At 46.9% G+C, this 25054-nt stretch overlaps 1 protein-coding gene across 4 annotated transcripts in view; it reads right to left on the minus strand.

Moving 5' to 3' along the window:
• Positions 1-598: 598 nt before the first annotated feature.
• LOC8029406 (solute carrier family 2, facilitated glucose transporter member 10) overlaps positions 599-25054 on the minus strand; it is a 65299-nt gene continuing 40843 nt past the window's right edge. For 2 of the 4 annotated variants that reach the window (XM_042286721.1, XM_042286722.1), the window contains exons 4-15: positions 19400-19590; positions 18350-18453; positions 16682-16790; positions 16021-16107; positions 15867-15947; positions 12692-12802; positions 9623-9840; positions 7361-7512; positions 5554-5676; positions 3299-3431; positions 918-1023; positions 599-858 (exon numbers count right to left, since the gene is read on the minus strand). In XM_042286721.1, the coding sequence (XP_042142655.1) occupies positions 948-1023; positions 3299-3431; positions 5554-5676; positions 7361-7512; positions 9623-9840; positions 12692-12802; positions 15867-15947; positions 16021-16107; positions 16682-16790; positions 18350-18453; positions 19400-19590 (1385 nt within the window). In that variant the 3' untranslated portion in view covers positions 599-858; positions 918-947. Of the gene's footprint in view, positions 1024-3298; positions 3432-5553; positions 5677-7360; positions 7513-9622; positions 9841-12691; positions 12803-15866; positions 15948-16020; positions 16108-16681; positions 16791-18349; positions 18454-19399; positions 19591-25054 lie in introns of all 4 variants that reach the window. The other 2 variants (XM_029979343.4, XM_040207512.3) reach the window with 1 other exon arrangement.

The raw sequence follows: 25054 nt of genomic DNA on the forward strand, positions 1-25054 counted from the left end.
TACTTCTGGCCTTATGTTTTCAGCGAACACCAGATTTTCTTCATAATTTATGAGCAGTGTGGCTGTGACTCAAGTCTGCAAAACGTTTGATGCGTTCCTCTAGCGTGCAATGAATAACGGAACAGCCCGATGCTTCCAGAAGTGAAGTTTTGTGATCCAGGAGGTGCCATGGTGTGGCAAGCCCTTTACCACCCAGAGTGCGCGAGAAAATAGGGAAATATGGCGCTGACATCCAGACGCTGGCTGTTAATCGTGGAAGCTAAATGTATGCAGCATCCTGCGTCCCTACAGAAGTGGGGTAGGAACCTCGTAATGTCCTTACAACAATCAAGCGGGAAACCTGAAACGGCATCAGATGCCGTTCCGGTTGGCTCGTAATAATTTTTTTAGATCTAAAAAATATATCACGAGCCAACGGGAACAGTTCGTAAGAAAGTCACTGCGGGCTTCGATACCTTCTACGGTTTAAAAACACCGATAGTTAAAACCGCGGCTGCACTTTCGCCTTTATGAACGATGAATACACGGAGGTAGGAGAGCTAATTGCAGCGAGGCATGAAAGTTCATCTACCTGTGCCAATGTAATGATTATGTGCACTGGGTTCCTCGATCGTTTAATTCTTTTACATCAGAAGCTTCACGTTGGTTGGTACGAAGCTTCGTTAGGCCTCTTCACTGGTAGTGGGAAGGCGAATCGGCATTCTTGAAGCTGCACGAACCGCAAGCCCATGACTGGCTTCGCTGTCCCTTCGAGACCTTTGGGCTGTGGCAAGTCAATTATTGGCGGTCCACCTCCTCACGTTGAAGACGCGAAGGCCGTTGGCTATGGACACAAGTCCTCGGGCCGGTCCCGGCAGCCTGGATGAGGATGTGGGACTAGTGACGCTGACGCCTTCGGCGTTTCAGGTGGTATTTACAGTGACATCCTTGAGGAAAAACCACGGAAGTCACGTGGCACCTTCCACTCGGAGCGAGTAACTGGAGGACTGTCGACCAGGAACGAGCGTCCTCCAGCGGACCAGTCTGCAACGTCGGAAAAACAACGGGGGAAGAAAGAGACAACGTAAGAAACCTCGAGCGCTGGTAACGGCACCAGAGCTATACTGTCGAGACCAGTTGTAACAAGTCAACGGGAATCGGAAATCACTTCGTTATATCCGGTATTTCGATATAACCGACTTCGGTTATAACGAAGTGCAAAATGGAGGCGGAAATGGCGATCGCTTCGCTGTATCCGCTATTTCGTTATAACCGGCTTCGTTATAACCGGTCTCGACAGTACTCTGTTTCGCCTTATCAGTCGACGCTATCATCCCATGGAGACAACCAAGTAGAGTCCAAAGTGCATCCTGGCGGCGCTCATTTCCTTTGTGCGTTGGCCACCGCCGACCAAACCAATCGTACACAGTGAAGGCGCCGTTATCCTCCGCTTTTTTAGTACGTGATTGGTTTAGCAGGTAATTAAAAAAATGAGCACCGTGACGATGTATTTTTGGCGCTCCTTGATTGGCTCCATCGGATCCTATAGCGTCGGCTGCGGTCGAACTCAAACGGGAACTGAAGCGGTTCTGTATTTGAGCGAAAAAAGAAGCTTAAATCGTTATCACTTTGCCCTCCAGGATATCCAACAACAAAAGTATATTTCATATAGATACGCCGAGTAGCCGCAAGAGCACTTTCAAAATAGAGTTGAAGCCCCTCCTTCCCGGCGCGTTCGGTGGGAGGAGGAAATTGTGACGTAATGTACAGAGATCTCAACATTCCCGCGCCTTTCGCGAGCACCCTTGCAGTCAACACGCCTCACAAGCTGCACGCGCGAAGCAGTCGAAACATCTGGGTGGTGACGTCAGACCCAGCAATTGGTTTTCCAGCTTTTCTCATGTCTATTGATATCGTCAGCTCAAATGCTAGTGATATTCAAATTCAAAGGGCAAAACCACGTTAAAATTCACTTTTCACTCGTTTCTTCCTTCATTTTTTTTCCTTTTTGAAGCTTTTTTTTTCTTCTTCTTTTTTTTTTTTTTTTGTTAGCATGTTCAGAACATTTGACATAAAATCTCGAGCATAAAATAATCAGTAAGGACAGGACGAGCGGGTTGGTATGGATAATTAAACTTGAAGAAAAAGAGAAGGGACGGACAAACACAAACTTCCAACTGGCAACAACATTTAATGACACCAAGAGTTTGCTTTTATAGAGGAGGAGGGGAGGGGTGAAAAAAAGGGGTGGAAAGGAGGAGCACTATGTCGTCAAGGGTACGTCGTCGCTGTCGGGAACGTGGGGGGTTGTTGTTGTTGCCAGTTGGAAGTTTGTGTTTGTCCGCCCCTTCTCGTTTTCTTCCTCAAGTTGAAAATAATCACTCTGCGTATTCTTCTATCAGATGCGTGACTAAAGGCGATTTTTGGCACCGCGCTAATGATAAAAAAATTTCTAGAAATTTAAAACTTTTAAATGAATAAATACATTTTTTACGTACAAAACTTAGCTTTTTTTTTATTTCTTGACGAAGCTACAGTGAGATACTAGAACGAACAGCCCGCTAACTTGAGACGCGTTCGTGACATTCAGCTTACGTCTGATGATCCGCCGATTGATTTGATTTCTTGGAGTGTCTGGTTCTGCGTGGGTTGTAATTAAAGCGTGATTTCGAACGATAGTCTTAATCGGGGCAACATTTACTTTAAACACTGTACTTTAACAACTTAATCACACTAGCGAGCAAAAAAAAAAAAACTACTACTAAACAAAATAACATAGGAAGCTTTCTGGCACTTAAGACGTCTTCAGTATCATCGCGTGTTCAGAAACCTGTTTCTTTTTCTCAGGTAGGTGGCGGTACAGCGTATCGAAAAAGAGTCAAGGTGTTTCCCGCACGCCGTTTTCTCAATGATCGTCTATCTATACTCATTTTGGCATTAAGAACCACAGTAAAATTTGGTCGAGACCTCATTGAAGGTTCCCCTTCCTCCGTCTTAGTGATTGACTTAATTATCCGCTAATGGCCCGCTTTGGCCGCCCGTGAATGCCTAAAGCCGCATTAACATTACTCGTACGTCACACAGGCGACGCAGTGTTCACTGCAGACACGACGGCATCTGCGGACACGCCTCACGGATGTGCGTAACGTTCACATGCTTCCAACATGTCTGGAGACACTTTTTCGACGTCCAATGTGACTATCGTACAAGGAAGAGACACTCCCCAGACTGTCTGCTCCATGACGTAGCAGCCGCGTGACCGCAGCGTTTGAATGCCGAGCGAATTCATGGGTCGGGGAAGATGTGAAGGTATACGCACCCTCGGTCCAACTCGGCGTTGATCTCCTCGAGTGACTTGTGCTTCGTCTCCGGCACGCAGAAGAACACGAAGACGAGCGCCAGCAGGCACATGGCCGAGTACAGGAGCAGCGTGTTGCTGATCCCAAGGGCGTCTGCAAGCGCAGTCGACGGGTACACTCGCAACGGTCCTTCGCACGAGCCATCGAATAAGTATTAGAATTGCTCGAGGGCCCCGAAGTGTCCCCTAAACAGCTTGCGGCGTCACTCCGCGGAAGCGCAGAGGTTCTGCGCATGCCCAGTGCGACGCCCCAAGCTGTTTGGGGGACCAAGCACCCCATTATAATACTAAATTTAAAGACAGGGTCTCCAAACACGGATTAATTTTACTCTTTTGATTTCGTTTTTTTTTTTTTTTAGAGAGTCTATAATGTCGTGGAGCTCAAATTACCGCTGTATAAGCTAGAGCTACGTGGCAAAATTTGGATTGACCACGCTCATGCGCGGTGCTTCCCACAGCATGCTTTAGACAAAACAAACGCAAGTAGGGGTTGAAGTCAGATTACTCGGGTAAATTGCGGGAAGAAGGGAATGACGTGCTCGAGAGAATGAATGTCATTCCTCGTTTTCGTACATACTAGCTCTCATTTAATTACCGGCTAAACCGATAGTCAGTTATATGGTGTGCTATGAATCAACAGGCTCCCTCCAAGATCAGCCCCAAACATCGGCGCCTATACAGGTAACGAGCTCAAACTTTCACCAGAGATGTATAGGATTCCCACGTTTATTTAGCGACGTGTAAGGGGCGTCACATTTTTCTGAAAGGTGGCTTTGCTTGCGCATCACCTTGTTCCCTCTGTTATACGTTCCTACGAGGTAGGCACCTTAGCTGCTTGCCTGTTCCACTAGAAATATTGAACAGTTCTGTGTTCATCCACAGTATACAGTCAGAGCTAGTCAGAGCGATAGCTGTGACAACTCAAGGCGAAGCCGTTGGGAATCGGCGTCGTGTGAACAAAAGCGTTCGGAACAAAATAAACGTCTGACCATTTTGTTCCAAACGCTTCTGTTTCTTTTTTTTTTTTTTTTTTTGAACGCGCTTGCAGTGGGCGTCGGGTGCTACAAAACCACTAATAATTAAGTCAGACGGGCACGTTAAAAGCCTTCAGAACGAACTCTTTTAAAGGATCGGCGAACTAGCCCCCTTTGATAAGCGCAAGATCCCGAGCTAATTCGCCGGTTCTTCAAATGAGTTTGTTCCGAAGGCCTTCATTGTGCCCGTCTGACCCTGGTATAAGTTTAGAGCGGGTTTGTTAACGGAATCAATGGTAACGCCTCCGCTTCGCATGCAGTGGACCCAAGTTCAATTCCCGCGGGCGGAACTCGATCTTTTTCAAATACTTAACAACATTGACGACGGACGCCCTGTAGATCGTCAACAAAGACACCACCAACAACATCAGCAGCTACTACAATATCTACAACAACTACTATATCGGTTATAACGAAGTCAGCGGAAATCGGAAACCACTTCGCTAAATCCGCCATTTCGTTATAACCGACTTCGGTTATAACGAAGTCCAAAAGGGAATGGGAAATCGTGATCGTTTCGCTATAGCCGCTATTTCGTTATAATCGACTTCGGTTATAACGAACTGCAAAGGGGAATGGGAAATCGGGATCGCTTCGCTGTAGACGCTGTTTCGTTATAACCGACTTCGGTTACAACGAACTGCAAAGGGGAATGGGAAATCGTGATCGCTTCGCTGTAGACGCTATTTCGTTATAACCGACTTCGGTTATAACGAAGTGCAAAAGGGAATGGGAAATCGTGATCGCTTCGCTGTAGCCGCTATTTCGTAATAGCCGACTTCGGTTATAACGAAGTGCAAAAGAGAATGGGAAATCGTATTCGCTTCGCTATAGCCGCTATTTCGTTATAACCGACTTCGGTTATAACGACCTGCAAAGGGGAATGGGAATTCGTGATCGCTTCACTGTAGACGATATTTCGTTATAACCGACTTCGGTTATAACGAAGTGCAAAGGGGAATGGGAAATCGTGATCGCTTCGCTGTAGACGCTATTTCGTTATAGCCGACTTCGGTTATAACGAAGTGCAAAAGAGAATGGGAAATCGTAATCGCTTCGCTATATCTGCTATTTCGTTATAACCGGTCTTGACAGTACAATAACATCGACAACGGAGGTCATTTCCAGTGGTGCGAAGAGCCGATAACAGCTATCGCTACAAAACACGAGGCCCGCACTTACCCAGCAGAGTGAGGAAAGTGGCGGAAATGGCCATGTTGGCTGCCCAATTCATGGAGGCGGCCACTGAGATGGCCCGGCCCCGGATAGCCATCGGGAAGATCTCGCTCAAAACCAACCAGGTGGCTGAAAACAAAAAGGCGGTAAATGCTATAGGGCGTCTTCGCACACGTAATATTGTCCTGAATTTTTTTTTTTTTACGAATTGTATGGCGTTTGCAGAAGGCGAGAATTACCAGTGTTCGCTTTAGATGGTGTAATAAGTGAAGCATATGTAAAACAAAATTTAGGTATGACTTTGTGCGAAAATTATTTTCATGACGTAACTAAAACGAATACTGCCGCTGCTTCAGTACAAACAACTAATCTGTTATATATTTATTAATTCCGCTAGCTTTTGTTCTGTGTATTTGTTGTTTTTTTGCGGGATTTTTTATAGTAAGTTATATGTATTCTTAGATCAACTTTTGGTACCGACAACCATCCTAAACATTTCTTCTATATTTTCAACCATATATATTTGAGCGGTGCAACTGGAAAATAACGCCTTAGCTTCCTCGTAAATTACAAAAAAACAAAAAACACATGTAGATCCCATTTACTTTACGTGAAGATAGAGGAACAGCGAAGCTGTTATCTTTACGACGAATGCTACCAGTTTCCGCTTGGCATCGGCGGCCCGACCTTCGTCGGTCATTTTCGCTTGGCGACGACGTTCACAATCCCGCATCTGTTGCCGCTGACGCTCTAGACGGGCACTTTCTCCGTCGGTGAGTGGAGGACCAATCGAAGCCGATGGACCCACACCGTCGGCCGCACCACGTTGGGCCGCAGCCTGTTCGACTTCTCGACGCTTTCGCACATATTCGCGCTGTTGAGAGCGCCGACGAGCCTTGTAGGCGCGCTCTTCCCCCCTCTTCAGAGCGTACAACACACGGCATACCCATGGCTCGTCCAAAGGGCAACCGATAACGTCGCTAGGAAATGGCTACGTCAAGAGACAAAGGAACACGGCCATTGGTTGGTAGCTATATTTGAGGTTTTACAGCGACGTCACGGCGACTTGCTATATTCATTGAATAAAAGACACATACATGCATGAAGGCGATGAGCTCTTTCAATACACGACGTTGTAAGTTCTAAACCCAATTTTTCGAGGCACACCTCGAGGACAGATTTTTTTTTTTTTTTTTTACGATTGAGTTTAAGTTTTTTTATCAGCATGGCGGAAGCGAAAGAGAAGAAGGTTAGGTCGCAAAAGTGTTGTAAGTTGGGCGAGTTGCTATGATGACATGATGAACAAAACAGCGCACACAAAGTCAAGGACAGAGAAAAGGAACATGCACGACACACGGCGTTTGTGTGTCGTGCATGTTCCTTTTCTCTGTCCTTGTCTTTGTGTGCGCTGTTTTGTTCATCAAGGTTAGTTCGGCGCGTTCTGCCTTCAGCCTCGTCGAAGCGCACTCTTAGCTGAGATGAGTCGGTGGCCGTAGATGATAACAAGGGATCGGGACCTCACTATCGAATAATGCCAAGGAAGGCTGACTCACGCGCGTTGTCCCCTCTTTTTATTTATACTTGCCACGACTAATCGGAACAAAACAGCACCGTTCAAACGAGAATTTTTTGTTAACATCCATGGACGCATCCTTTTTCCAGGTCTTAGCACATAAGAGCTTCGCTGTAAAAACAACATGCATTTAAAAAAAGTGTGGACATGTTCCTGGAACGCGTTTGAGGTAGAATTCAGATAGCTAGATCGTTCACGTAGTTCTATGGTCGGTGCTAGTTGCTGTAAATCCAAACTCACTTGTTCCGAAGCTGACGCCATAGGCGAACACGTAGCTCATGAGTGCCGCGAGGGTGACCGCTCGCTGAAGGGTCGAGGCCTGGGACGAACCCGAGCAGTGACCGCCCTCGTTGAATTCAGGAACAGACAAGGTTGAGTTGCTGCCGTTGTCCCTGTTGTAAAAGAATAAGGGAGAAAACCAGAGTGAAATTACTGTGTCCGAGCCCGGGCCATATCTCATTTCTCCCCATGGTCAGTATTGTCGATGTCTGAAAGCTTCTTAACGTCTACCATGACGACACACGTAATCAAGAAGTTACGGGGAGTTTACCAGAATGTCAGAGAGATTTAGGAAACTGGAACAAAATACGATCCATACACAAAAAACGATCGATACCTTGGATCGGGCGTGTGGGCCTATCGTGTGCCTTGAAACGGCTTTATAGAAACCTTGTCTGCAAACGGTTGAAGACAACGTTACTAAAGTGAAACCTGGACCATTGCCGTCCACCGAGACCGAGCTAAATACGATAGCAGCGCCACGCTTTAGCGACGAGTTGAAACACGAAAGCTGCTTTAATGCCTACTGCTAGAGTCACCGAACGTTCCCAAAGTACCGACACCCCCGGCTCGAGGTGCCCAAGATGGTGGCTCAATGTTTTTTCTTCACTGTGGTCACCATTATCTTTTAGAAAACACGTTTTTGCGTAAACAAAGCTCTTTCTGTAGGAAATGTTATTGGAGATAAGTACGAAATGACAGGAGCGTGATGGTTTCATAAAAGTTTAGTTTCCAAGGTTTTGCGGCACAATTTATACTGTTTTTATACAACCACGTCTCACCGGTGACCTCAGGTAGCGCGTCTCGACCCGGGTGCGTCCTAACTTCGGTGATTAATTGCGGCACGTCCGCTTGGGAGAGGGGGTTTGGCGTCCCTTCAATCGTATATGTTTTGGTGCCAGAATGGCCGATTAAAGCCAAACTAGAACAATTAAGCGGACGCTATCGAATGCGATAGTCCCGAACCAATACAAGCGGCCGTGCAGTTCCTCGAGTGGCCGCTGCGCGAGAAATGGCGGCGTTGCGATCGTCATTAGTTCGGTTCTCGAGTACGGATCGGTGTCACTCTTTCAGAGCAGGCTCTATGGCCGTTTCCTAACTGAGTTGTTCTAGTAGCGTTGGTCGCAGACGATTAGGCAGGCTCTGGTTAGGATGGGCGCAACTGTTAGATCGGGAATCACGGGATATGGACGCCATTTAATTGCTAAATTTTGCTGGGAGTCTATGGGGCAAAGGGTCGTTTTATTTCTTAACTCAGGCCATTAGAGCCCATTAATGTGCTTGAATAATTTACGCAAGGTATAAATGATTACTTTTCTTTAGCCACCAGTTTTTTTGTTTTTTTTTCGATAGGTTAAGTATTTGTTTAACGTGAAAAATGGGAAATTCCGCCATCTTGGACTTTGCTGCTTCTCTGGCAACCCTGCTTTCTTCTCTCGACATTTGCGATCCCCGGAGCGAGAAAAAAACGATAAAGGCTACGCCAAGGCGTTCGTTACTTGCAATAGGAAACGAGAGGAGGAAAGGCACATTGGGCAGCAGAGCGAGCGTCTGCTCTCGTGCAGGCAACATCGGCGCACATCCTTTCCCAAGCCTCTCCCTCAGGCGCCACCATTACCGCCTCCTCAGGCACCCCACCCTGAGTACAGCCTCCCTACAGACGATCGGTACAGGTCACACCCCCTGACAACGGAAGCCTGCATCGGTCTCGTCAAGAAAATACAGATTTGCGTGTGTGGATGGGGAGGTTTACTAATTCCAGAAACTAATGTGAAATAAATTCGCATATCGAGAATATAGAGACTCTAACTTAGTATATCTACTCATAATTCGTCTCGTCCCCGGGGTGTCCCTCGTGATGCCACTCGTGACCCTCGTGACGCCACTGGTGACCCTCGTGACGTCACTCGTGGCGCTCGTGACGCCACACGTGACGTCACATGCGACGTCACTGGCGACCTTCGTGATGTCACTCGTGTCCCTCGTGACGTCACTGGTGACCTTCGTGATGTCACTCGTGTCTCTCGTGACGTCACTGGTGACCCTCGGGACGTCACGAGGGTCCCCAGTGACGTCACGAGGGTCCCCAGCGACCCTCGTGACACCCATAGCGTTCCCTGCGAGGTGTATCACGCTCTCAACATTAGACATGGCACATCAATGACGGGACGGACGCGTTTCATTACAAAGCCCGTCATATACCCGCAGTTTCGGATTAGTTACCTTTTTCCTGGTGACGCCGACAACGAAACGTTGCTGTGGTGGACAAGGGGCACGGAGTCGCGGCATCGGATGGCGACCACCTGCCCGGTGTCGAATGAGGACTTGGTGAGCAGTCCCAGGGTGAGGATGCTGATCATCATGAGCAGGATGCCCGCGCAGAGGCAGAACCGGCGTCCGGCCCGGTCCAGGACCAGCAGGGCGAAAAGTGCTGCGAGCACCTGCGCGGGGAACGGAGCATTCGAATGCCATTCGTAGTAACACCTTTTGGCGGGCTAGTTGGTTCATGATTTTAGAAATAAATGAACTGCGTAAAGGACGAGGACAGAGGTAGAAACGAGTACGACACACGGAGCGCAGACTTCCAACTGTTTATTTGACGCAGACACAACAGTATATATGACAGCAGCAATCAGTTTGCGGTTAAATAAAGTTTAAACATGACCATGGTCATGTTTAAATACCCGTCGTACAGAAACAAAGTTCATGACGTATTGGTCATTCACAAAGGTACTACTTAGAAGGGTGCTTAGCACTGGGAATATCTAGGTTTCCATTGTGTTACAACCCTAGCTGCTATTGACCCTTTCGGGTGAAATCCTGCGGCGTTCGTACGCAAAAACCCTCTCCCCATCCCCGTCGCCCTCCTCGCACACCGCCGCTGCTTCGGGGTCTAGAAGACTCTCCGGCGTGTCAGCACGGAGCTCGCCAGGTTCTCTCCCTCCCCATTCCAGACGTATAAATTCCTCGTAGCTCTGCGTGTCTGCGTCCAAGCAGCCGGAGTGGCCGGCGCGCTACGCCGAGCAGAGTAGGGGGAGGGCCGCTGCAGCACAAGAACGACGAGGGGCGCAGGACCCCGACTATCACGCACGAGAGGCGTGATAGTCGGGAGATGCCTTGCAGACATTTCTTACAACTAGGGCTAAGCAATTGATCGATTAACCTCCCTATTAAACGATTAACTATTTAAACGCAGTCAATTTTTTACCCGGTAAATTGATTGGATAGCTGTTGCAAAAATTCTCGGGGAAAGAAGAATTTCTGCTTTATTAGTTGGTGCTCATATTTTCATTGTAGGGGACAGCACTGCTGTCTTCTATAGTACATCTCTAGCATTTCCTGTGACTATCAGCCAGAGCGATTGTAAGAATAAATTCTATTAAACATTTCATAAAAAAGCAGTCAAAAAATGTAGAGCCTTGAGACCTTGTTAGATATTATTCTTGAAAGTCGACACAACCGAGCAATCTATTTACTTATCAAAAAGGTCACACACGTGCTTTTTTGGGCCCGGATAATTTATGTACTAGTTCATTATGCAATAAACTTATGTATGTTTGTATCGTCACCCAGCCCTACTTAAAAGTATTTTGCGAAAAGTAAAGCTACTAAAGCAATTTTTCAAAGCACGTTAACTAATAGCAAATCTTCTAAAACACGTATTTCAACAAAGCGAAAAGCGGACGATGTCAATCTCAACACACTTTATGCGGTCGTTTGCAATTTTTGTTTAGTAATGCTGGCTGAAATGCACTCTGTAAGTGGCACAAAGCGTACACTGTGCCACATCTTTACGGCTCAGTGAACGCTAGTCGCCTCTTTTGAGCAACGTTAAAGTGGCAAAGACTGCCTCCACCGTTAATGCTCATTTTGTGTTCCCATGTGCATGTGAATCGCGTGACGTGTTAACATTTATGAAAAAGAAAAATTGTTACATGTGTTTCTTTAGAAAGCCCCCGCCATCACCCTAGACTTTCAATTTTACTGCGTGTCAGTTGTTAACGGCGGCCCTAAACATTTCGCAAAAGGAACTTTTTGATTAATTTTTTTTTACTCGGAGGCAAGTAAAAACAATGGGTTACATAATACTAATGGGGTAGTTATAACTTATAAGTTGTAGCAGTCAAAAAGTCTATACATTGTTGCGTCAATTTAGTCTCACTTGAGTCCCACACCGAAAAGCGAAACGGACGCTGGTAGTTTGATCAAATTGGTCGTTGCTCAACAATCATGAGCTCCAGAATTCACGAAGAAACTTGTTTGCGGTTTTGGCGACATCGACACTCAGAGACTCTTTTTATATTTAATGCATAAGCACAGTAGCATGTGAGCCTCTTGATCAGTATTATTAGTTAACATTGTAGACATACCGAAATATTGTTTTATAGTCATGAAGATAGTATTTAACGACTAAGAAGAGACGAAAAACACAGTAATGGTGTCAGAATTTTGCTCCGTTAATAACAATCTAAATATTTCTAAATGGCAATCCACAATGGTTAACAGTTATATCGCGCAATGCCCTAAAGATCACTTTTTGAATATTTTTTATTCTAAGCGCGTTTAGTGCAAAAAGGTGGTTTCATACAAAAAGCTTTATTTACGAAGCGCAACTAAAGTTAGAGCAAAAACCCATACTCCCCGGAAAGAGCGATTTCCCGCAAAATATATAAATAACATGTCCCACGAGGCACTGCGATTCCGTCAATTCAGTGCTTGCGGTACCGCATTACAGGTAATGGGTTTACAGGTAATGCGTAACTTTTTTTCCGTAATGTAAAAACGTAATCGTTACATTTTCGATACAGTAACAAATAACGTACTTAGATTACTTATTTCGAGCAAAGGGTAACGTAGTTATGTTACCTGCTATGCGTTCCACCCAAGACTTCAAATAAGTACACTTAGGCCATGAATTCCCGCACTCATCCTACATACCTCGAAACTTTTGCCTCTTTCCCCCACGCAAACACTCCCAATTATGTTAAGTTTCTGCGTGGATATAATATTTCTTGAAATAGGCCGCTTACACACACCTGTAACGTAAAAAGAGTAAAGCATCTTAATTGGTAAATAAAAGGTAACGGAAGAGTAATGTGCGTTACTATTTATTGGTAACGGTAACGAGATGTTTTTATTTTGATGCAACGTAGGTTTGTAACGCGCTACCTTTTATTTCCAAGTAAGGAGTAACTTTGTCCTTTCATTTTTTTTTTCTTCATATCGCCTACAACAGAGAGTCACTCTAATATGGCGATCGGAACTTTCCCCGAGGCTTGTCCAGACCCTCACCTTGACCACGCCGAGTCCGACGGAAGCCAGGGTGGCAGCGACGTTGGTGCAGAACCCCAAGTGCTTGAGCAGCGTCGGCGCGTAGTACACCACGTTCGTCTGGCCCGTGAACTGCGCCAGAAGGATAGAGATGAGTCAGTAACGGCGGAGGGTATCTCGACATGACAAAAGACAGCCACATATTTGACTAAACTCACACATATATATCTAAGACATAAATTACTCTACCTAACATTTCAACAGGTGACGGTATTAGTCTTATATATTGTGCCGTATTTGTAGCGATGAGTTGTCAAATAAGTTTTGATTATAATGCTTATATGTTTATGTAAGTATCTTCATACTGGCATCTGTGGTGGTATGGATGGTGCTCAAAAGTATCCCACTGAAGGATTTGTAGAGCGTGCCGTCTTACTGCGACCAGCAAAGTGCAGTATTTCGTAGTAGATCTAATTGGAAAGTGCTCAAGCTTGATATAAATTATACTAAGCCAATAATAGGTTCTCCTAACTCACATTTTGCGTAGAAATAAGTGAGATACATCGTTTAGCAGGTATGTTTTAGACGTGTAAGACGTGAACACTATAATGAGATTTCCGTACGGTCAAACAAGAAGGGTTTAAGAATGAATGAAGTAACGAGCAATGTGAAGATAAGCGACGCGCTGCGCTTCTGAAGCCGTCAGGGACTATTCGAAATCTTTCCTCTTTGGAACAGACGAACTTTCGAACCAAGCATATCCAGTACGTTCTGAAACAATGCCCGGTCGACTACTTCGTTGGAGGCCAGGCAGAGAACCATTCAACGCGAGCTACAGAAAAAGCCAACGAAAGAATTGAGACGTTTACAACACCCTGTAACGCCGAATTAGAGCGCAGCTCTTGAGGAGGAGGAGGGAAGGGTACTGAGGGGAGGGTATACACCTCCTCATCCTCCCTGCTACTCCTCCCCTCCTCCCTCCTCTTCCTCCTCCTCGTCCTCCTTCACCTCCTCCTCTCCTCCTGCTTCAAGCTCCTCCCCTCCTCCTCCCATCCTCCTCCCCTCTTCCCTTCTCCTCTTCCCCCTCCTTCTCCCCACCTCCTCCCCCTCCTTACCTTCTCCTCCTCCCCTCCCCCTCGTCCTCCTCCCCGCGCGTTGCATCATGGGAAATGTACCATAATGCACCACGCGGGACCCTCGTGACGTCACACTTGACGTCACGAGTGGTCCCGCGCGTGCGTTATGGAACATTTACCATGACGCCGACGCCGCTCAAGCCGGAAACAAGCGCCTAAGAGCTGCGCTCTAAATGTCGGCAGAAGGTCTTACCACGAAACTCCAATTTATGCTGGAACATATCTTTGACTGAATGCTTTTGAGAGGCCGCACTATTCGTTGCTCTTTGTCACTCAAAACAACAGTTTGTAATTTCGCTTCTCCGAAGAACACGAAGATAGCCAATCACGGCGGACAGTGGAATGATCCAAGCCAATGACGAAACTTAGAATGCAAATATATATATCTATATCTATATCTATCTATCTATATATATATATATATATATATATATATAAAGGTGATGGTGCAGGGACAATGGGCGTGACATTTCACTTGCTCACTGTTTCTACATGCACGGTATTTTGTAGTAATAATCATCATTTGCTCATCAATTTTCATTTGATTAATTTGTTCGCCATTGATCGCATTGACCGCCGCTCCACATGCTCAAGGCCAAGTCAACGGTCAAGCAGCCTTGAAAATCTGTCTGAAATAATACAGCAAAAAATGCGGACAGGAACTAGTATTGAAATATTTAGGAGAGCCATTTGGGAACTAAAACGCCACGTCAGCACTGCCTTGCATAATCCTTCACGGCTCTAAACTCTTCAAGATTGCCGTTACGAAACACGAAGGCGGTTAAATATGGTAGAAAAAACTTCAAAAGAAACCGCATAAAGCCTGAGGATTGCATCTCACGTTTCGAAAACATCTGCTGCCGCTCTGAGTCTTTCATAGGATCATTTTTAAAATGACTGTCGCTGGTACTTTAAATGGGCCCTGCAATCATATTTAAGCGTCTACCTTTTTTGCGGTTTCCACGTCCCTTGGGGTTCGGGCAAGCCAGCGGGCACGGAGAGAGTAACGAAATATCAGTGCGTCATATTTTAACCGAATGACGCGGAAACCTCCTCCACCTACGGGGGCGACCCGCGTTGCCGAAAGCGCGCGAAATGTGACGTCCTTGGTCCTGGGCTTACTACTGGTCAGAGCCGCTAAAAGCTTCTTTTTAGTCGAAATATAAAATATAAGTGGCGCGAACCGTTTCAATTATTTGTAAAAGTAGTTTTTGTTCATTTTTTAGATCAGAAAAGAAACAAATGCAGTTTATAAAGTACGGAAACAAAAAGAACCCGTCGACATACCCGCCACCAAGCGGTGGAAAAGGCGGCGCATACTAGAAAGGTGTAGTGGGATCAGGCACCGACGAGCGGCGAGCGTACAAAGGTCCCGGATGTACGCGGCAGCGCTGCGTACATCCGGGACCTTTCCGAGGGCCTTCGGGAAGCAGCTTTCGTTTGCGGTTTGGCCCTTTTGCGGCATGGCAGCGCGAAGTGGCTCCCGTTCTGAAGTGATCTTTACCCCGTGTTTGCTGTCGTTTGTGGTCAATGAAGTGTCATGCTGAATTAGTGTTTAATCGCGCAGCAAATGCAATGCGAGCCGCCCTGGCTGCCCGCTTCATGCAGCCTTTCCAGAACATGCTTTAGTGGCGCCCTCTTGAGCCGTCGACATGGAGTGCGACAGCTTGGAGCGCTCGCTGAGCTCACTACCCCTCCTCTAGTTCACGGCCACTAAAGCAACCAAGGACGTCATGAAGGAGGTTATTGTTTGCTTGTTTTTGTAATTTTATTTGCCTATAACTTTTAAAATAAAGCGAAATTCGAGAAAAGAAAAGTTTCATTAAGTTACTACGTTCAGTGTGCTCAGGTTCGGTGCAAATTAAAAACCAGTAAAGAAGTATTTGCAGGGCCCCTCCATGGCCTCAATCCTGGATGCTGAATCCTTGACGTTCAAATCTAGTAATGCTCTCTCAGTAATAAGGACACGATGGCGCTCGTCCGCCACATGTTTTTCTTTGACTGTAGGCTTAACTTCAGTCAAGACGCTTTTATAAACGTACGGTAAACTCCATGCCCACCTGCTGGAGGAAGACCAATCCCATGCCCACCAGCATCCTGCCACGCAGGCTCGGCGAAACCAGGTCCCGGTACCTTTGATTCTGCACAGAAGACACTCTGTGAACACCTGGAGTACTAGACTGTGTATTTAAATTCTTTCGCTATGTGTCGTACCTGTTCTTCCCCCAGGGACTTCTGCATGTGCTGCATCTCGACGACGCCGGCCTCTTCTCCATGAATGAGTTGAAGCACCTTGCGAGCCTGGCAAAAACGTTATGTAGACACGCTTTATATTTTTCGAAGCTAATATCTCCCTAGGTATTTACCAAAGTATAGCTCTCTTTACATCAAATGAAGAAGCTATTACGTAAGTGCATTATAATGGTAAGTAGAGATTTGGTATATGATGAAGTCGCTATTTTGTTGCCATTTTAATTAGTCTTCTTAAGCTTATGTCTTCACGTTCTTTCTGAATAAAACTTTATTGACACAATGTCAATGTGCACGGCCTTTACAATATAATGACAGAGTTAAAAATATATAATATGTAGTTCCTAGATTTATAACTAAAAATTATAAGCACAATTCGAGATAGTAACAGGTAGATGTACAAACGTGACATATTCCCTACAAGTTTGTTGTCTTTTAAAGTAATCGAAAAAAAAGGTCGGTGCTTTTCACCAAAGTATTAAATTCATTTTTCTGATAAATATAGCCCTTCACTACATTAATCAAATATAGTTCTTGAACGAGGGGAATCGCCTTTGTAAACGATCGTAACCTGCTCGTGACTGCTCCAGACCACCCAAGCAACGTAAAGCGATGCATTGCATACCTTGTCGTTCCGACCTTTCAGCATGAGGTAGTGTGGGCTCTGGGGCAAGAACATGGTGCCCACGAGTTGCAGAAGAGCTGGACACGTTGCTACCGCAAACATGAACTGCCTGCAGCGTAGGAATGTTTCAATGCAGGCTCTCCCAAATCACCCAGTTACAGCGAGCGTAAAATCACCCAAAACTACTTGCCGACATCACGAAAAAAACTGTGCGGTGCCATGAGCAATTATAGCGTGCAAACATGTTCATGTGCCGCCGATTGATGAAATAAAAAAGAGAAGCTGATACGAGAATTATATTATATGATTGCGGGTTGAGTTTGCGAAATGTTCGTCAAGTAAAAGATGCCGCAAAATACAGGAATTACTTTAAAACAGGACCAAATTCCTACAGGCCATACCGGGGCAGTAAATGCCAGATCCTTTAGTTTTCGCTACTTGAGTGTTCGCTACTTGGGTATTGACTCGTCGAGTGTTCGCTAAGCCACAAGAACGAACTTTGGGCTTTCAGCGACCCAGTCAAGCGCGCGCGCTCGTGCACTGCACGTATCGTTGAGAGCAACACGTTCTTGTTCGTAGCTTCGGCTTTGCGTCACACAAGGAAAAGGTGTGACAAATTCGTCCTATTGAACGTAGCAAAAATCAATGTCCCTACCAACATGCATACTCCAAAATAAAGTGCATTCTCTCTCTCTCCACGCGCCAAATTTTATCTTTCAACTGCAACGCGAGCGCGACGTTCCACGGGCTGGCGCCATCAATGTTGGCTGAGTTGAGCTGTCTTAATTAAACCAGAATTAAACCAAAAATTTTCACACACACAAAAAAAAAAAATGACACATCATTGAACGCTTATGGCCTCCGCCTTAATGTAGCTGTAACAGTTGGAGCCAGGTGTTAAAGTTTCATAACTTACAGTTATGAAACTTTAACTTTAAGTGAATTTGAGATTTTCTAAATGAGAAAATGGTGTCTAGTGAAGGCCGCGAATGTATAGAGATAATGCCGTCCGCTAACAAGGACGGGCAATATTTTCTCTTGGAAAGCTTTTAAATATAACTTACAATATTTGAATCAGATAAAGATAAGTTCTGAAACTTTGGCGTCTGGAGGCCAATTCTACGAATAAATAAATTTTAAAAAATCCGCCAGCGCTACATTTGCGAGAAGGCTGAGTGTTCGGCAATGCGCAGTTTGTTTTCGAGGTAAGAAAAACACGATTTTTTTTTTTTTTTTGCTCTCACACTCCTTTTATAAATATAAGCGGCTTTGGCAAGCTAATGACCATTCAATCGTTTTATGTTCTCGTAATGTGAGCCGGCACTGATGTCTCCCGGCAAAAGCTTGTAAATTGGATACTGCTTCAATGTCCTTAAACGATCGAGATTTACTTTTCGTAACTGCTTCCGTGAGCGCACTAAATGCCGTAATCAATGTATTTTAGACAGACCAAACGTCAATTACCAAACCGTTTTTTACGAGTACCTAATGTTCACGCTTACTCCTCCCTGCCCGCAAAGAAAGCGATCATTGTTGCACCACTCCGAGCCAACTAATATTTGGTAGTCGTCAACTATTTTCTAAGTTCACTGTGTTGTAGGATGGCTAACTGTCGTTCCAGCGTAACACGAGCCAAGGGAAGAAGGGTATGACAACCTGCAAACTCACCATCCGTTCGGGCGCGAGATGAATGCGTAGTTGACCGTGTACGCGAGCAGGAAACCGACCGTGATGGCTACTTCATTCAGAGAAACCAGAAGTCCGCGCTGGGCCTAGCAGAAAGAAGTGTCAAGAACTCAGTTTTGCACACGTACGTCGCATTCACACTGGCAGTTCAACCGCATTCGTAACCACTTTGCGGATGCGTTTGTTAAAACATCCGATACAAATTCACGCGCATTTGATGATGAAACTGAGCGAATCCTTTTCGCAGCTGCGATCCTAACGCCCATGTGAATGCAGTCCTACTGCAGTTCAAGGCATGCGACATCTCACCGAGAATGTAAAGCCGCGGTAACACTGCTAGTGCATTATACAAAAGACAGTCTGTAAACACTGTCCAAGGCTTGTTTTTAATAGAAAAAAAAAACATTAGCTGTCCCGTGGAGCGCAGCCGGCGTTGGCTGTGACCGCGAAAAACGGCTCCTAATTTCCCTCCCAAACGGCAGTTAAAATGGCTGCTAAGCGTGTTTCAAGGAACGCCAACGGTGCGCGCGCTAATTCCCCCCCCCCCCCCCCCCCCCCCCCCGTAAACGGCAGTTAAAACGGCTGCGACGCCGTTACGCGCATAGTTACAAGGAACGCCACCCCACAGAGAAGCCCTCTCTTTGGCGCTACGGCCCGAACGCCGGTGGGAGGGAGAGAGTGGCTGTGCTCTGCAGCGCTGCCGGCCGGCCGCTCTGCAGGCTGCAGAGCCAGTGCGGGCAGTCTCCGCAGAGGTCGCCTTGCCGGGCTCAGCGCGGTGCGCAGCTTGTATAGGAGTGCGCTACGTATACGATTGCTTTCACATTCCTACACGTTAGCACTCTTAAGTATCCTCCTGTCATTTGTTTTCCTTGTACGATGTATTAGAAAAGTGACAACAGCTTCAATTGAAAAAAAAAAAACATTATTTTCAATAATAAGTTAAAGAATAGCTTAGATTTTTATTGTTTGTATTTCTGCGTGAACTCGACGTTTTTTTACTTAGATCTCCCTCCTAGGAAGGCCTATTCTCACCGGAGGTGATATTTCGGCGATGTAGGTGCACTCTGCCGTGGTGGAGAGCGAGACGGCCATGCCCGTGAACAGGCGGCCGCACACGAGCACCGCCAGGCCCGGGCTCAGGCTCTGCAGGGCCGTGCCCGTCAGGAACAACAGACTGGCCAGCAGCAGCGCCCGCTTGCGACCCAGTAGGTCCACGAGTACGCCTGCGGGCGAGGGAGGCACTCGTATGTCGCGGGCTGACGTGCGAAGCCCCCACGAAGGATGTCTGACGGTCACGGACAAGTATACGTTAAAATCATCTGGTGGGCTAGTTGGCTAAACATAATGAGAAAATTAGCGCAAATACAAGGAAGGAAGAACGTTAGGACAGGAAAGAGCGCTACTTACAACTGGCTTTAATTATAAGGTGAAAAAAGAAAAAAGAAAACAAACCCGGAGAGGGGAACAAAGTACTGACAAAAAAGAAGTGATACAGAGAGCGAAAATAATTAAGGTGAAAATACAAATTAAATAATAAAATAGAATAAAATAAAATAAAATAAAGGCAGATCTGCAGAATCGCATCGGCAAATGCGCAGGCAGCAGCACTAGCAGCACACACACGAGACACCGGCAAATCCTTTGCGAGCATGAAGAGGCGAACTGCTGCCGGTGACCATCCCGCAGTTCTATTGGTCACACATGAGTCACTTGCAGTAGCCGCGCACACACACACACGGGACACCGGCAAATTCTTCCAGCATGAAGTGGCGACACTGTTGCCGGTAACCAAGCAGCAGGACGCAAATATCAGGGGCACGTGTCGAGGTATCTCAGCTCTTTCTCTGAAAGGAAGACTGACGGGGCACTAACACATTTGCTTTCTTCTTTCTTGATCTTGTACGCTTCATAGATTTCTCTAGCTCTTTTGTCATTGAGATGTTTTAACACCTTCGTCTGATTAAACAAAGGGGTACAATGACAGTCACGAACATGCACCGCAAGATGTCCAGATGGAGAGGCTTTCAGTGAGAGGTCATGCTCTCTCAATCTAACATTGATGCAGCGACCCGACTGCCCCACATAGACCTTTCCACAGGAAAAAGGTACTTCATAAACGACATGACTCTTACAGTCCACGTACTTATGTTGGTGTCTTGTTGGGCATTGAACATTTTCTTCTTTTGTGTTGTTTATTCTTGGGCAAAGTTTTTTGAGCTTGTCCGGTGCTGAAAGTGCTACCTGTACATCATACTTGGAGGCTACTCTCTTGAGATTGTGTGCCAAGCAATGGATATAGGGAACAATAGCAGGACGCCGTGTCTTTTCTGATTTTCGTTGTCTTTTCTGTGACGTGAGCAGACGTTCTGCAACATCAAATAAGATTGAGTCAGGAAAACCTGAACATCTCAGTCGGTGAACTTGAGCGTCAAAGCTCTCCCCCGTTGAATGCGGACATGACTTTTTAAGAGCCGTGCTGAAGCATCCAGTGACAATAGCTCTCTTGATGAGTTTAGAATGAGCAGAGTCATACGGTAAAAGTCGTTTCTTGGAGCGTGGGGAATACATCCAACAGGTGTGGTCTTGCAGGAACGACAGTCTTTTTCTGGCCAAATGTGATAGGGCTATAGCCGACAGGTTCACTGACGCACATGTCTCACACATTTTTCGCTACGTGGACGATTACCTTGTCCTCCTTAAACAACGACCTGTTAGCAACGAGAAGCATTTTTTGAGCCACATACGATCCACCTTCATCGAGCAAGCAGAGGGTCTTAAGTTCACTGATGAATCACCGGAGAATGCCACCCTCCAGTTTCTGGATTTGAGACTGTCGTTCCTGCAAGACCACACCTGTTGGATGTATTCCCCACGCTCCAAGAAACGACTTTTACCGTATGACTCTGCTCATTCTAAACTCATCAAGAGAGCTATTGTCACTGGATGCTTCAGCACGGCTCTTAAAAAGTCATGTCCGCATTCAGCGGGGGAGAGCTTTGACGCTCAAGTTCACCGACTGAGGTGTTCAGGTTTTCCTGACTCAATCTTATTTGATGTTGCAGAACGTCTGCTCACGTCACAGAAAAGACAACGAAAATCAGAAAAGACACGGCGTCCTGCTATTGTTCCCTATATCCATTGCTTGGCACACAATCTCAAGACAGTAGCCTCCAAGTATGATGTACAGGTAGCACTTTCAGCACCGGACAAGCTCAAAAAACTTTGCCCAAGAATAAACAACACAAAAGAAGAAAATGTTCAATGCCAAACAAGACACCAACATAAGTACGTGGACTGTAAGAGTCATGTCGTTTATGAAGTACCTTTTTCCTGTGGAAAGGTCTATGTGGGGCAGTCGGGTCGCTGCATCAATGTTAGATTGAGAGAGCATGACCTCTCACTGAAAGCCTCTCCATCTGGACATCTTGCGGTGCATGTTCGTGACTGTCATTGTACCCCTTTGTTTAATCAGACGAAGCTGTTAAAACATCTCAATGACAAAAGAGCTAGAGAAATCTATGAAGCGTACAAGATCAAGAAAGAAGAAAGCAAATGTGTTAGTGCCCCGTCAGTCTTCCTTTCAGAGAAAGAGCTGAGATACCTCGACACGTGCCCCTGATATTTGCGTCCTGCTGCTTGGTTACCGGCAACAGTGTCGCCACTTCATGCTGGAAGAATTTGCCGGTGTCCCGTGTGTGTGTGTGTGCGGCTACTGCAAGTGACTCATGTGTGACCAATAGAACTGCGGGATGGTCACCGGCAGCAGTTCGCCTCTTCATGCTCGCAAAGGATTTGCCGGTGTCTCGTGTGTGTGCTGCTAGTGCTGCTGCCTGCGCATTTGCCGATGCGATTCTGCAGATCTGCCTTTATTTTATTTTATTTTATTCTATTTTATTATTTAATTTGTATTTTCACCTTAATTATTTTCGCTCTCTGTATCACTTCTTTTTTGTCAGTACTTTGTTCCCCTCTCCGGGTTTGTTTTCTTTTTTCTTTTTTCACCTTATAATTAAAGCCAGTTGTAAGTAGCGCTCTTTCCTGTCCTAACGTTCTTCCTTCCTTGTGTTTGCGCTAATTTTCTCATCAAGTATACGTTACTAGAGAAGATAACCATACAACTTTAAGCCGTTGTCACACATCGTATCATTAAGCAGACAGTGTCTGAGGCATGTTTGTTCCTCATATGACGGTCCTGTCATATTGTCACGGGTGGTGACCAAACAAAAAACAGGAAATAAACAGAAAGAAATAAACGTTTAATGTGGCGAACTTGTGCCAAAAAAAATAAAGAAGGAAACAGAACAAAGAAGAGCGTCGCGGGCGTCGAAGTCGGCGTGTCAGCAGAATCGAGCGCTAGGGCGAGACTGACTCGACAAGGTCGCGGGCGGCCTCTTATCTAGAGTGCGCCGCTATCTCGAAGATTCGGCGAAAGCGGTTCGAGCGTCGCGTGATCGGGGCGAGAATGAACACGCACTTTCTAGAAAACAAAAGCAGGGACAAATGATAGAAGTTACGTGCGGTACATGAATAAACGGGAACTTTCTGGAGGACCGTGACCGAGCGTTGCTTTCTCAGCCTTGCGCGCGGCATTACTCCCCCCTTTAAAAGTGCATAGCCCCGATGCAGTGTAAAACAAATCAAAATAAAAAAGAACGATAAACTAAAGAGTCTTTTGGAGCACAAAATGTCCACAGTCCTATCGAGCGTAGTACGGCTTCAGGCGCACGACGTGGACGACCTCAGGTCGTGGTGGGCGGCGTGACGATGTTCGTGTTCCGTCGGGCATCACCTCGTAGTTCAGCTCGCCGAGGCGACGAAGTACCTTGTATGGTCCAAAGTACCGTTTCAGCAGTTTCTCACTGAGGCCGCGGCGACGGATGGGCGTCCATACCCACACCCTATCTCCGGGCTGGAAGTGGACGTCCCTGCGACGAAAGTTGTAGCGGCCGGCGTCGACGCGTTGCTGGTCTTGAATCAGGAGTCGGGCGAGCTGGCGAACTTCTTCGGCGCGTTGAGCAACCGCCTGGGCGTCGTCGCTCTCGTTGTCAGATGGCTCATGGGGCAGCATGGCGTCCAGCATGGTCGTTACCTTCCGACCATGTACCAGCTGGAAAGGGGTGAATCCAGTGGTCTCTTGAACCGCCGTATTGTAGGCGAACGTGACGTAGGGCAGCACCTCGTCCCACGTCTTGTGCTCTACGTCGACGTACATAGAGATCATATCGGCGATTGTCTTGTTGAGTCGCTCGGTCAGTCCGTTGGTCTGCGGGTGGTATGCAGTGGTTCGACGATGGCCGGTGCCACTGAGACGAAGGATCTCTTGCGTCAGCTGGGCCATGAACGAAGATCCGCGATCTGTAATCAGAACCTCGGGAGCGCCGTGCCGGAGGACGATGGACTCGATGAAAAACTTGGCGACTTCCACAGCAATCCCTGAAGGAAGAGCTTTCGTTTCGGCGTACCGCGTGAGATAATCTGTGGCGACGATGATCCAGCGGTTCCCCGACGTCGAAGGCGGAAAAGGACCAAGTAGATCCATTCCGATCTGCTGGAAGGGTGTAGTTGGAGGAGAAATGGGCTGCAGAAGTCCGGCCGGCCTCGTCGGCGGTTTCTTGCGTCGCTGGCACTCGTGGCATGATCGTGTGTATAGGTGGACGGTCTTGGGGAGCTTCGGCCAGTAATACTTTTCACGAATACGGGCCAGTGTCCGGCTGTAACCAAGGTGTCCGGATGTCGGGTCGTCGTGGCAGGCTTGGAAGATCTCCTCTCGAAGGTCACTCGGGATTACCAGCAACCAAGGTGTGTTGTTGTTGCCGAAGTTCTCTTTGTAGAGTACACCTTGTCGGATGGCGAAGGTCGGCAGTACTCGTGAGAAGACACGTGGCACGGTACTCCTGCCCCCTTCCAGGTGCTCGATTAATGCGCGCAGCTCAGGATCGTCCCGTTGACGTCGTGCCATATCGTCGGTGTTCACTGCTCCTAGAAAGTACTCGTCGTCATTGTCGTCGCTGCAGCCGGAAGGGGTTTCGACGGGGGCTCTGGACAGGCAGTCGGCGTCGCTGTGCTTGCGGCCTGACTTATAGACCACTGTCATGTTGAACTCTTGTAGTCGAAGACTCCATCGAGCGAGGCGTCCTGACGGATCCTTCAGCTTCGCAAGCCAGCAGAGCGAGTGGTGGTCCGTGACTACACGGAACGGGCTGCCGTACAAGTACGGACGAAACTTCGTTATTGCCCAGACGACCGCAAGGCATTCTTTCTCAGTTGTGGAGTAATTTTTCTCCGCCTTGGACAATGTCCGACTTGCGTAGGCGATGACTCGCTCGATGCCTTCTTGCACTTGGACTAGTACTGCGCCCAGTCCCGCGTTACTTGCGTCCGTGTGAATTTCTGTTTCCGCATCCTGGTCGAAATGTCCAAGCACAGGAGGAGTCTGGAGTCGTCGTTTCAGTTCGTCGAATGCCTGCTGTTGCTCCTCGGCCCATTCGAACTTCTTGGCGTCCTTCGTGAGATTCGTAAGTGGTGCGGAAATCCTTGCGAAATCCCGAACGAAGCGTCGATAATAGGCACAAAGTCCAAGGAATCTTCGCACGGCCTTCTTATCTGTCGGCGCTGGAAATGCCGCGACGGCGCGAGTCTTCTCGGGGTCTGGGCGGACGCCTTCGTTACTAACCACGTGGCCAAGGA

Source organism: Ixodes scapularis, unplaced genomic scaffold (genome assembly GCF_016920785.2).
Source record: "Ixodes scapularis isolate PalLabHiFi unplaced genomic scaffold, ASM1692078v2 PGA_scaffold8__174_contigs__length_109621045, whole genome shotgun sequence".
NCBI classification, from domain to species: Eukaryota; Metazoa; Arthropoda; class Arachnida; order Ixodida; family Ixodidae; genus Ixodes; species Ixodes scapularis.